The sequence below is a fragment of the Mercenaria mercenaria genome, chromosome 16, assembly GCF_021730395.1.
Source record: "Mercenaria mercenaria strain notata chromosome 16, MADL_Memer_1, whole genome shotgun sequence".
Classification (NCBI taxonomy): Eukaryota; Metazoa; Mollusca; class Bivalvia; order Venerida; family Veneridae; genus Mercenaria; species Mercenaria mercenaria.
Genome location: NC_069376.1, coordinates 22,655,332 through 22,668,037, shown reverse-complemented (window position 1 = coordinate 22,668,037; position 12,706 = coordinate 22,655,332). Strand labels below are relative to the sequence as shown.

The 12,706-nt window shown below is 35.2% G+C and overlaps 1 protein-coding gene across 13 annotated transcripts in view; it reads right to left on the bottom strand.

Annotated features, from left to right (window-relative positions):
* LOC123541365 (protein scribble homolog) overlaps positions 1-12,706 on the bottom strand; it is a 220,905-nt gene that overhangs the window by 65,372 nt on the left and 142,827 nt on the right. For 11 of the 13 annotated variants that reach the window (XM_053526353.1, XM_053526352.1, XM_053526362.1 and 8 more), the window contains 2 exons: positions 11,582-11,872; positions 1,241-1,297 (listed from right to left, as the gene is read on the bottom strand). In XM_053526353.1, coding sequence (XP_053382328.1) covers positions 1,241-1,297; positions 11,582-11,872 — 348 coding nt within the window. The remainder of the gene's footprint in view (positions 1-1,240; positions 1,298-11,581; positions 11,873-12,706) is intronic. The other 2 variants (XM_053526357.1, XM_053526361.1) reach the window with 1 other exon arrangement.

Here is a 12,706-nt window from a genome sequence, read left to right as displayed (position 1 = left end):
TTATTCATAAATTTATTTTGGTTTAGAGATTATTTTGATCATGTGATTCCCCGCAGTGAACCTAAGTCCAAAACGAGGTCAAGGTCAAACTGAGGTCAGGTGATGTTTGAAGATGAGGAATGGTCACAGGTTACATCTGTATTAGTATCAATTCATTCTTGTAAGCGGTATTGATGCTAGACGAAACGGTCCCATTTGGTTAACCAAGAGATGGCCCATATAAAGCAACCTAAGTCCAAAACGAGGTCAAGGTCAAGGTCAAACTTATGTAAAGTGATGTTTGAAGATGAGGAATGGTCACAGGTTACATCTGTATAAGTATCAATCCATTCTTGTAAGCGGTATTGATGCTAGACGAAACGGTCCCATTTGGTTAACCAAGAGATGGCCTATATAGAGCAACCTAAGTCCAAAATGAGGTCAAGGTCAAGGTCAAACTGAGGTCAGGTGATGTCTGAAGATGAGGAATGGTCACAGGTTACATCTGCATTAGTATCAAGTCATTCTAGTAAGGGGTATTAAAGGTCATTATATACAGTCTCTATACACAATCGGACTAGGAGAGGTCTTGGTTTAGGTCAAATAACTCATGTTATAGTTAGCACTTTATTAAGGACCTTTAAACACTCTGATAAAACATAGAATATTTTAAATGACCTTTCAGTCTGCTTCACTTTATTTTCATCAATAAGATGGTGACGCAGTTATTAAGATCTAGAACCACACTCAGTGATTTGTACTGAAGAAGTTTTCTTCCTTTAAGAGGGTGGGTCAAAAAGTTGTTAAAAAGGTTCGAAATCATGGTTCGGGGCAAACAAATCATGGTCGCTGTACGCATCAAACAGGGAGTCGCTAGAAACAAGCCAATTTTAATGTGAAATGCATTGGGAGGAAATAAAAAGGTCGTTGTTGACAGAAAGTCGCTGATTAAATTTAGGCAAGGGGTCACTAAGGCAGTCTTTACTGTAGTCATAAAATGCCTTTTACTGTCTTGAAACTAATCAACAGCACCCTGACCATCACTACTTTAATGCTGGAAGGTAATAAGTATAGCTTAATAAATGAGAGAGCGGTGCCTTTGAGTGATGGCCCTGGCAATGTGATAACAGCCTGAGGGCAAAATTTGTAATATTATGTTGTATTACCTGTGATTTCAAAGCTTGTGAATTGCAGTATTGAGGAGTTTAGCAATTACAGGGATTTTTTATAGTAAAAAAAGTGAGAAAACATGTTAACGTACCAGACGTGCGAGTTCCTCTTTCTCCCACTGTAAAGTTTCCTTCACAAGTTCTTGTTCCTATGGTTAGTTATACATGGTTACACATGTTGGGAAAATTTATTTACTATTATAGGTATAACTACTATACATTATTCTAAAGACAGACACATGTGACCTCTGAACAGTTCAGTAATATACAAGCAAATTCAGTGAATTGGTAACCCCGAACACCAGGATAAAGGTTTCACCCTTGAAAAAGCATTCTCTGACAACAAAAAGCACTTAAAAGCAATTGAATTTCAGTCTCTTTGAAAGATATTCATTCCTTAATTAATGACTGTAAACTATTTTCTATATTTAGTGACAATGACCTTGACACAAGCTACCTAAAATGCAAACAATAACATTGGTCACTATGAAAGCTACCTTAGTTTACCAGGTTTGGACTGCTTACCTCATTTCTAACTGAAGTTATCAAGAGAAAACCATTTTTTTATTTTTAGTAACAATCATCTTGACCTTGACCCAAGAAACCCAAAGTACACCTTAAACCATGGTCTCCATGCAAGCTTCCTAAATATCAAGTTTGGTTGCAACACCCTATTCCTTGCTGAAGTTACTGATTCTATTTTAAGTAACAACAACGTTGATCTTGTCTTACAATTCTTACTCGTCCTGCTGTTCACTTAAGCAAAAATGATTATTACAGACAGCATCTTTTTTTAAAGTCTGTTTAAAACAGTACATACCACAATTTTGTTCTGAACTATCTAGCATCTATTTAATGCGATCATTATGCAGTACCACAACATAGCAGGACAGATTTAGAGTTGTGAAAAACAAATAAACTTTTGTCTTAGATCTTCAGCAATCCAAAGGGAGATAAATCTCATTTTCTCCAAGCAATCTGTCTGAAAATTGCAGGACCAGATTTACCGAAAGCATTAAACATTTCTACCATGTATTATTTAAAATCCATTAAACCATGTCTGAGATATGATTCTGGATGGACAGAAAATTGATTCTTGCATACCAGACTGGGATTTCTGGTGATTTCAGCGGTGCTGGAAAACTCCATCTTACACCCCGGGGTGTAAGATTACTCCCGTGCTGTAAATGACGTATAACGAACTACATATGTACAGAAGATGTGTGTAGTAATAATAATGTTTTACGTAAAACAGGATAAAATCAAATACCTTGATAGTTTTTCTTTGTTCCTTATAACATATTTCTTGATAAAAAAAACATCAATTTACAGAAATAACATAACATTTCACAGCAGATGATAAACAAAACCGGAACTATTACGTTGTTTTCGTCTTTGTAACGTCATGGCGTACTTCCTGTTCACGTACGTAATGTTCCTGGGCTTTGTTAATACGCTACTATAAGAAAAATGTGCTTTAAGAAAATCATTTGTTTGAATTTGTTTTTACTATTATTTGTTGAATATGGTATGCAAGAAAAAGATTCCATCACTGACTGTAGGTGCAGATGGGAATATCCGGCTCTCGGGTAACTGTTTACGCTGTAACTCGGCAGGAGCCTCGCCTAAACAGTTACCCTCGAGACTGAAAATTCCCATCTGCACCTACAACCAGTGAAAGAATGTTACACTATTTATGTAATATACATAACACTACAGAGGTCTTCCTCAAGCAATCCAATTGAAAATTGCAAAGGCTCAATTCACTGTAGCAATTAACATTCCCACCATGTTTTATTGAAATCCTACAAACCATTATTACCCATTTTGAGATATGACTCCAGACAGACAAAAAATTGAATAAAAACACTATATATACACCATTAAAAGGGCCACAAATCTTGTCTAAATGAAACTTGCAGGGCCATATTGCCCTATAGCAGTTAAAAGTTTGACCATGTTTTATTGAAATCCATCAAACCACGTATGAGTTGTGACTCCAGATGGACAAAAATGGAATAAAAACGCTATATAAATAATACATACATGTAAAAAGGGCAATAAATCTTGTCTTACTCGGGCAATCTGACATAAACTTGCATTTCCCTACTGCATAACATGTTTTATTTAATAGATATGGCTTCGGCTGTTCGGACAGACAACTATACCCCTACACCTTCACAAACCAACTAAGTTTCAGATTTCTTCAGTCACATGAGTCTGTTTTAGAAGATAAAAAGATCTGCAGATTTTAATGAAAACCCATGCCATTGTTTAAGTCGCTATGAGGTGTTTATCTTGTTGTGAATGAGTCACCTATCAATATTGTTTTCTTATATTGTGAGGGCGAGATTTTAGTAGCATTAGCAGCAATAAGCAATATAACTAAATCAACAACAACAGCAACTCGTGTTAGCGTGTGCAATGTTCATAAAATCTGCAAATCAGCAAAATGCTCACAACTGACTAACACATCATTCCATTATACATTTGGGTCTGTATTTTACAGAATATAAGAAGCTGTTATTTCTGTAATTCAATTTTTTGACAGACATTAGTGGATATCTACATCCAAGATGAAATTAAATATCTTATCTTTACTAGCAAAGAACAAGAAGCTGCGTTCAATAAACACTTGATGCCCCCGGTAGCATCCTTGTCGATACAAAGCAACCTAAGTCCAAAACGGGTCAAGTTCAAGGTCAAACTGAGGTCAGGTGATGTCTGAAGATGAGGAATGGTCACAGGTTGCATCTGCATTAGTATCAAGTCATTCTAGTAAGGGGTATTGATGCTAGACGAAACGGTCCCATTTGGTTAACCAAGAGATGGCCATATAAAGCCACCTAAGTCCTAAATGAGGTCAAGGTCAAACTGAGGTCAGGTAATGTCTGAAGATGAGGAATGGTCACAGGTTACATCTGCATTAGTATCAAGTCATTCTAGTAAGGGGTATTGATGCTAGACGAAACGGTCCCATTTGGTTAACCTCGTACGGACGGACGAACAGACAGGACAATCACTATATGCCTCTCGTATCAGTAGATGCTGGGGGCATAAAAATCCAAAAATTCCCAGAATTAAGAAAATTCTGCAGTGATGTATTTTTTATCTGCAGCACATATAACTGACAGCATGCATGCAACCTAGTATTCTCTTACAGTAATCAAATAAGACTTATGCTAAAATGCAAACAAGAGGGTCAATGACCCTAAAACGCTCACCTGAGTAAAAGGTTTCAAGTGTGTTTGAACAACGTAATGGTACAAGTACAGAGTTAGGTTTATATAAATATCAAGGCTCTACCTATTATGGATTCAGAGAAGAAGATATTCAATGTTTCTTTTATACCAGCCTTTATTATATACATGTCACACACACGGGCATGGCCATTTTTGAACCTATGGCAATAATTTGAAAAATTATGGTAGACAGTAAAACCCTGATATCACATGCAAAATATCAAGACTCTAGCTATTATTGATTCAGAGAAGATTATTTTCAAAGTTTCTTATATATAAGCCTATAGTAAGTACATGTCACACACTGTGGCCTGGCCATTTTTGAACCTAGGGTAATAATTTGAACAATTAATGGAGAATGTAAAACCCTAATATCACATGCCAAATATCAAAGTTTCCATTCATACAGGGAAAAGTGACCATGCCCTCTGGTGGCCAGTTTTTGTTTTGTTTTTTTTTATGAATCAGAATAATTTGAACAATCATTATAGAAGATCACACAAGGAGAATTTGTATGAAATCATTTCAAAATTGGGCCAGCAGTTTTATACAATAAGACTTTTTAAGTTTCTACTATATACATATATGGAAAAGTCACCATACCCTCTGGCAGCCATGTTTTTCACGAATCAAAATACTTTGAACAATCTTGGAAGAAGGTCACACATTAAAGAGAATTCCTACAGTTTTTTTTCCTTTCATAGAATTTTTTTAAATTCACATATATGATAGGAAAATTTGTGCTGAAAACAATGAACAAATAAAAACAATAGGTCACCAGGCTTGTTTTTGTGAAAAATTGTTTTGAACACACCCACTGTTGCTGAAACTGACAGCGATTTTTCAACATTTTCATAATTTTCTGCTTTTTTTATAAATACCAACCAAAATATACATCCAGGCAGCACAATACGGTTTTTTCTTTTTACAGATTTTATTATATACTTATTTGATATCATAGTCATATTTGTAATACTCTATCCTTACAATAATGGGTACAAATGAAAAAAAATATTGTTTCATATTTACTTTTGTGAACTTTTTTCAATGAAAAATACCCATAGTGAAGAATATTATTTTTAAATTTTGAAAAAACTCTTTCATAGAATTTTTTCTTTTTCTTCTTGTGTATAGATAATTGTATTGTGAGCATAAAAATGGCTAAAAATGTATGGGTCACCAGGCTAAATTTTATGTTAAGACCGCTAGAATACAACACCTGTTCGGACGGAAATGGCGCCAAATCTGGCCAAATTGATTACATGTATGTCTGCTAAAAGTTAAAAAAAAGTTTTAAAAATTCTTAATTCTTTCTATAATTGAATACTAAATAATCTGGAAGGTGATATTGTCTTAACAGTACTAAGTCAATTATCTTACATTATATGAACAACACTGTCTTTGTACTAAAATGCGATGTGAAAACACAACCACAAAAATAGCAAGATACCTTTCAGGCATGATACTTGTCAATACAACATAAACCAGTATCAACATTTGATTACTGATATAACTTATCAAAAATGTTATTTCATTCAAAATTCCTCATATTTAAGATTGTCTGTAACATGTTTCAACAAATGTTGACTTCAGTTCAGTTTTCCATAGAAAGTGTAGGCTGCGCAGAACGATGCGCATAAAAAACTATAGGAATTCCCTTTAAGACCATCTGTGTGAAATTATTTTAAAATCAGGCCGGCAGTTTCAGACCAGAAGATTTTTAAAGTTTACACTATATACATATAGGGCCAGTGACCATGCCCTCTAGAGGCCATGCTTTTAAATGAATCAGAATAATTTGAACAATCTTGGTAGAGGGTTGTTGTGTATGATACTGCCATGTATAATGTTTAATCATAATGGACATCTACTAACCCCACCTTTGGGAGGTTCTTAGCTTATAATGCTTAAGGATTACATGGTGTAATAGCCATATTTCATATCTTGTAACTGGATGGTAATATTTCAATGAAATTTGGTCACTTTAAAGACATTCAAAATTAAAAACGTTTCACCGAGAGATTTTTCAAATTTTATCATTTTTGGGGGAGATAATCGGTATTGAAGTTAACATTGATGCCTATGGGAAATATATAATTCCTTTGATAATAAGAATCTAAACTTGAATTTCCAGAACATTTTGCGGTAGAAAGCTGCATTATATGATTCGGATACAAATATCAAAAAGAAATCTAAAATTACTTGTAGGGAAAAGGGGAAAATTATATTTTCTAGTTTTCAGGGGAGATAACTCATGAAAAACCAGAATTATCAGGGGAGGTAATCTAAAGGAAATTTTTGAGAATTCTGTCACTATATAACTTGCCAATATGCACCTTATTTCTATCGTTTGACATTTTCAAAGCTTACATTATCAAGTTGTATGAACGCTTTTTGTGAAATTGAGGCCTATTACGGGTAGTCATCCTTAAACTATGTAGTATACTCTCTGCAGTTGTAACTTGTTAAGCAATGAGTAATAAACTATAAAACAATAATCTCTTCTCTCTTAATCCTGTAAAGACATAACAAGGGTCACACAAGGACCATTTGTGTGAAAATATTTTAAAATTGGTTCAGCAGTTTCACATAAGAAGATTTTTAAAGTTTCCACTATATACACATAGGGAAAAGTGACCATGCCGCCTGGCAGCCATGTTTTTTGACCAATTGGAATAATCTGAATAACCTTGGTAGAAGGTTATATAAGGACCATTTGTGTGAAATTATTTCAAAATTGGACCAGCAGTTTAGGAGGATATGACGTTTGAAGATTTTTCATTAAAATACATTCAGTGGTTTTGGAGGATATATTGTTTAAAGAAAATTCTTGAGGCTGGACAAACGCACGCACGCTAGCATGCAATGACGGACAACGGAAACAGCGTGAGTACAATAGTTGAAGATGAGCACTTCATGCTCAGATGAGCTAAAAATGCAGTGAACATATCAATTATTATTTTCTAATAAAATTGTATGCATTCAGTGAAAATTCTGATTCAAAGAATTTTCTTCTATTCAAATCAACAAAAACCAGGTTTTCAAACTTTGCATCACACCATAATGTTCCATTTAAACAAGAGGGTCACTGACCCTAAAGTGCTCACCTGTGTACAAGGCTTCAAGTGTGTTTGTATAACGTAATGGTACAAGTACGGAGTTAGGTTTCTTCTATGTTAGCCTATATCATATACATGTCACACACATTTTTGAACCTAGTGCAATAATCTGAACAATTATGGTAGACAGTACAACTCTGATATCACATGCCAAAATATCAAGGTTCTAGCTATTATTGATTCTGAGAAGAAGATTTTCAACGTTTCTTATATATAAGCCTATAGCAAGTACACATCACACACAGGGGCATGGCCATTTTTTATCTTAGGGCAATAGTTTGGACATTTATGGTAGAGAGTCAAACCCTTATATCACATGGCAAATATCAAAGCTCTAGAGAGAAAGATTTTTAAAGTCCAATAGCTGAAAACCTATTTTTAACCAAAAAGACCCATATGTTCAATGAACCAGAACCATTTGAACACCTTTGAAAGAGGGCTACTCAGAGATCATTTGTGTAAAGTTTCATCAAAATCTATTCAGTGGTTTTGGATGAGATGTTGTTTTAAGAAATTGTTGATGAAAAGTGACCACGCCCTCTGGCGGCCGTGTTTTTGACGAATCAGAAAAATTTGAACAGTATTTGTAGAAGGTCACACAAGAACAATTTGTGTGAAATTATTTCAAAATTGGTCTAAAAGTTTAATACAAGAAGATTTTCTAAGTTTCTTCTATATACATATAGGGGAAAGCGACCACGCCCACTGGCAGCCATGTTTTTTGACGAATCGGAATAATTTGAACAATCTTGGTACAGGGACACACAAGGACCATTTGTATAAAATTATTTTAAAATCGGGCCAGCAGTTTCACACAAGAAGATTTTTAAATTTTCCACTATATACATTTTGGGAAAAGTGACCACGCCCTCTGGTGGCCATGTTTTTCGATGAATCATAATAATTTGAATAATCTTGGTAGAGGGTCACACAAGGACCATTTGTGTAAAGTTATTTTAAAATTGGGCCAGCAGTTTCACAAAAGGAGATTTTTTAAATTTCCACTATATACATATAGGGAAAAATTACCATGCCCCCTGGCGGCTATGTCTTTTGATGAATCAGTATAATCTGAACACTCTTGGTACAGAGTGGCATAAGGACCATTTGTGTGAAATTATTTCAAAATTGGACCAGCAGGTTAGGAAAAAAATCATCTGAAGATTTTATTTTTTTTTAGCTCTAGCGGCCCTATGTGCAACAAAGCGGAACCATTTAAACAAGTAGAGGACCATCCAAGGAACATCCATGCCAAGTTTCATCAAAATCCATTCAGTGGTTTTGGAGGAGATGTCGTTTAAACACTATTGTTGAAGACAGATGGATGAACTTGACAAATGGATGCACAACAGACGACAAACACAGCGAGATCACAATAGCTCACTTTGTGCTCAGGTGAGCTAAAAAAAAGGATATTTCTATTATACCTATCTAACTGCATTTTATCTACAGATACAACAAATATAGATGTTTCACTGCCATTCATCATTCCTGACTCAAGTTGTTAGTTATTAACTGTGTTTTCTATTTTTAACAATGGTGACCTTGTTCCTAGTGCACAAACTTTGACTTCATATAAGCTGCCTACACATAGAGGATATAACATGACTGTCCTCTGCCGAGCATTTTATCAATTTTATTCAACAAGTTTAATAATTCAAAGTGGAAAGACACAAATGTAATCTTCTTTTTATCTCAATGTCATTTAAGCTTTTCCTGCTGAAACATCAAATTTCGTCTTTCTTTACCTATTATAAACCAAGTCAATATGAACAATGTCTCCAATACTTAAAATGACTTCAACATCAAAGCTTTATTACACTAGTGTACTATCAAATTTATGTAATGGCTTTATTCCACTCCCATGGAGTCAAACATGTGATAAACAAAATTTCATTGTAACTGGTTACTTATACCTCAAGTTACTAAGTGGAAACAGTTTTTCTATTTTCAGTAACGCTGAGCTTGACCCTGACCATGCGGCACCTAAGTGACTCTTGCTATAGTTAAAAAAAGACGGGGAAAACAAAAAAAAGAAGAAAGGCTCAGACCAGGATCTGAACCACAACAATCTATTCAACATAACAAAAGGCAGTAAAGACCAACACTTTTGCCTACTTTGCCCGAGTGGAAATCTCCAAGTACGCAGATTAAATTCAATAAGTTATCTCATTCCTTACTGAAGCTATTGAGCAGCAACCACTTTTCTATTTTCGTAATAGTGACCTTGACCTTGATTCAAGTGAATTACATTCCTGACCTTTGTCTTTGATAAAAGTGTGCTGACAATATGTTTACCCAAACTAAAAACATTTAGGAGAAATCATTTTTCTAACACTGACCCCAAAGACAATCCAAAGGTAGTCTTTATATAAGCTTGCTATACACAAAGTTTGATGACAGAAAGTCAGTACTAACTGAATGACTGGAATTTGAACTGCAACTACCCATTTGTTCAACAAGACAAAATGTACAATATGTCAATGCTCCAGGCCACTGTGCCATAGTGGAATTTTCTCTCCAGGCCACTGTGCCATAGTGGAATTTTCTAAGTATGCAGATGAATTAAGCTAACCTTGAAATTGATCCTAGTGACCCTATACACAATCCAAAACTTGGTTTTATATGAGCCGAGTTTAATTTCATTATATCAATGAAAACAAGATAATGAGTGGAAAACGTTTTTCTTTTATTTTTAAAAACAGTGACCTTGATCTTGATCCTAATGATCTATGCAATCTAAAGTTTTGTTTCGATACAAGCTGCAATCGATCACTCCTAAACTCCAAGTTATTCAGCAAAAACCGAAAGCTGATACCACCAGCACGCCAACCTGATCAACCAATATATATTCGCCAATCTTATCAGTTTTTTCGAACCTGATTAATAAAACTTAAATTTATTGTGTTATGATAATGACTTATACTGACAAAAATCCATTGTACAGCACTAACTGCTTTTATTATACAGTTAATGAATACAGTTTGTTAGAAAAGGCTATTGAAAGAAATGTGTTTAAAATTTCATTATTCTAAACTTTATAACAAGAGCACCGCCTTGCGGGTGCTGACGCTCATCTGATTTTTTTTGTATAATAGAAATATTGTCCTACCCATGATTTTCTAAGTCTAAAAAGGGCCATCATTCTTGCAAAAAGCAGGATAGAGTTATGTTTCTTGATGTACAGTGTCCACTTATGATGGTGAAAAACTGTTGCAAGTTTTAAAGCAATAGCTTTGATAGTTTATGAGAAAAGTTGACTTAAACATAATATTCAACCAAGAAAATGATTTTTCTAAGTCCAAAAGGGGCAATAATTATTGCAAAAAGCAGGATGGAGTTATGTTGCTTGCTGTACAGGGTCAGCTTATGATGGTGAACAAGTGTTGCAAGTTTCAAAGCAATAGCTTTGATAGTTTAAGAGAAAAAGCTTACCTAAACATAAAACTTAACAAGAAATCTGATATTTCTAAGTCCAAAGGGCCATAAATCTTGCAAAAGCAGGATGGAGTTATGTTTCTTGCTGTACAGGGTCAGCCTATGATGGTGAACAAGTGTTGCAAGTTTTAAAGCAATAGCTTTTATAGTTTAGGATAAAGCTGACCTAAACATAAAACTTAACCAAGAAAAAATGATTTTCTAAGTCCAAAAGGGGCAATAATTCTTGCAAAAGCAAGATGGAGTTATGTTTTTTTGATGTACAGGGTGCTTATGATGGTGAACAAGTATTCCAAGTTTCAAAGCAATAGCTTTGATAGTTTAGGAGAAAAGTTGACCTAAACATAAAACTTAACCAAGAAATCTGATATTTTCTAAGTACAAAAGGGGCCATAAATATTGCAAAAAGCAAGATGGAGTTATGTTTCTTGTTATACAGGGTCAGCTTATGATGGTGAACAAGTATTCCAAGTTTCAAAGCAATAGCTTTGATAGTTTAGGAGAAAAGCTGACCTAAACATAAAACTTAACCAGGCAACGCCGACAACCGTCAAGTGATGACAATAACTCATTTTTTTTCAAAAAATCAGATGAGCTAATAACAAGTGGAAGGAAGTAAGGTGAAACTACTTACCTTCTTAAGAAGGAGATGTTCAGCATCTTCCCTGTCAATGTTGGTTGCCGAATCTTTTCTCATCTGTGGGATGTATCCGAGCGGCGAGCTTGGTGTATCTGGTGATGGTTCATCCAGTGAAGCCGGATCAAAACCATCACAGATCATAATAACTAGGCGGTCTCCAACACTGCGCAGCGCTCGCACAGCCTCCTGATGAGTGGAACCCAGAAGACTCTGCCCATTTACTTCAAGTATTCGCTGACCTACTTTAAGTCTGTCATCTCTCGACACAGCCCCATCATCTGTGATCTACATAATGAATCAAGTTGAGGTATAAAATATGAGGCAATGATAATAATGTAGGCAAGGTAAACAAGTACAAAACTAGAGGTAATGTAAACAAAGTAGGCAAGGTAAACAAGTATAAAACTAGAGGTAATGTAAACAAAGTAGGCAAGGTAAACAAGTATAAAACTAGAGGTAATGTAAACAAAGTAGGCAAGGTAAACAAGTAAAAAACTAGAGGTAATGTAAACAAAGTAGGCAAGGTAAACAAGTACAAAACTAGAGCTGCTTTTGAGAAAAGCGCATGTCTCCCACAACTGCCTAATCATCTAAATAGTACGTCAGTCTTTATATACTGTTTACTCACTACAAATATACCTTTGAAGAGTAATTCAAGGGCCATAATTCTGAAGTACCTCGGGCGATTTGGCTAGTTAATGAACTTGGCCGAGGAGTTATGATCAAAAACATTTTGTTCAAGTTTGGTGAAGATCGGATGAGAAATCTTCGACTTAGATTGCGGACAAAAGTTAAAAGGCTGATTTTCGGTAATTCAAGGGCCATAATTCTGAAGTGCCTAGGCCGATTTTGCTAGATATCAAACTTGGCCGAGGACTTATGGTCAAACACAGTTTGCTAAAGTTTGGTGAAGATTGGACTTAGAGCGCAGAAAAGTGGGGCCAATAAGGACCCCTATACTACTAATGATTAGTAGTATAGGTGTCCTTTTGGGGTGATTAAAGTGTCAAAGACCTGAGCGTTTTTTGGTAATTCAAGGGCCATAATTCTGAAGTGCCTGGGCCGATTTGGCTTGTTATCGAACTTGGCCCGAGGACTTATTGGCAAACATATGTGAAG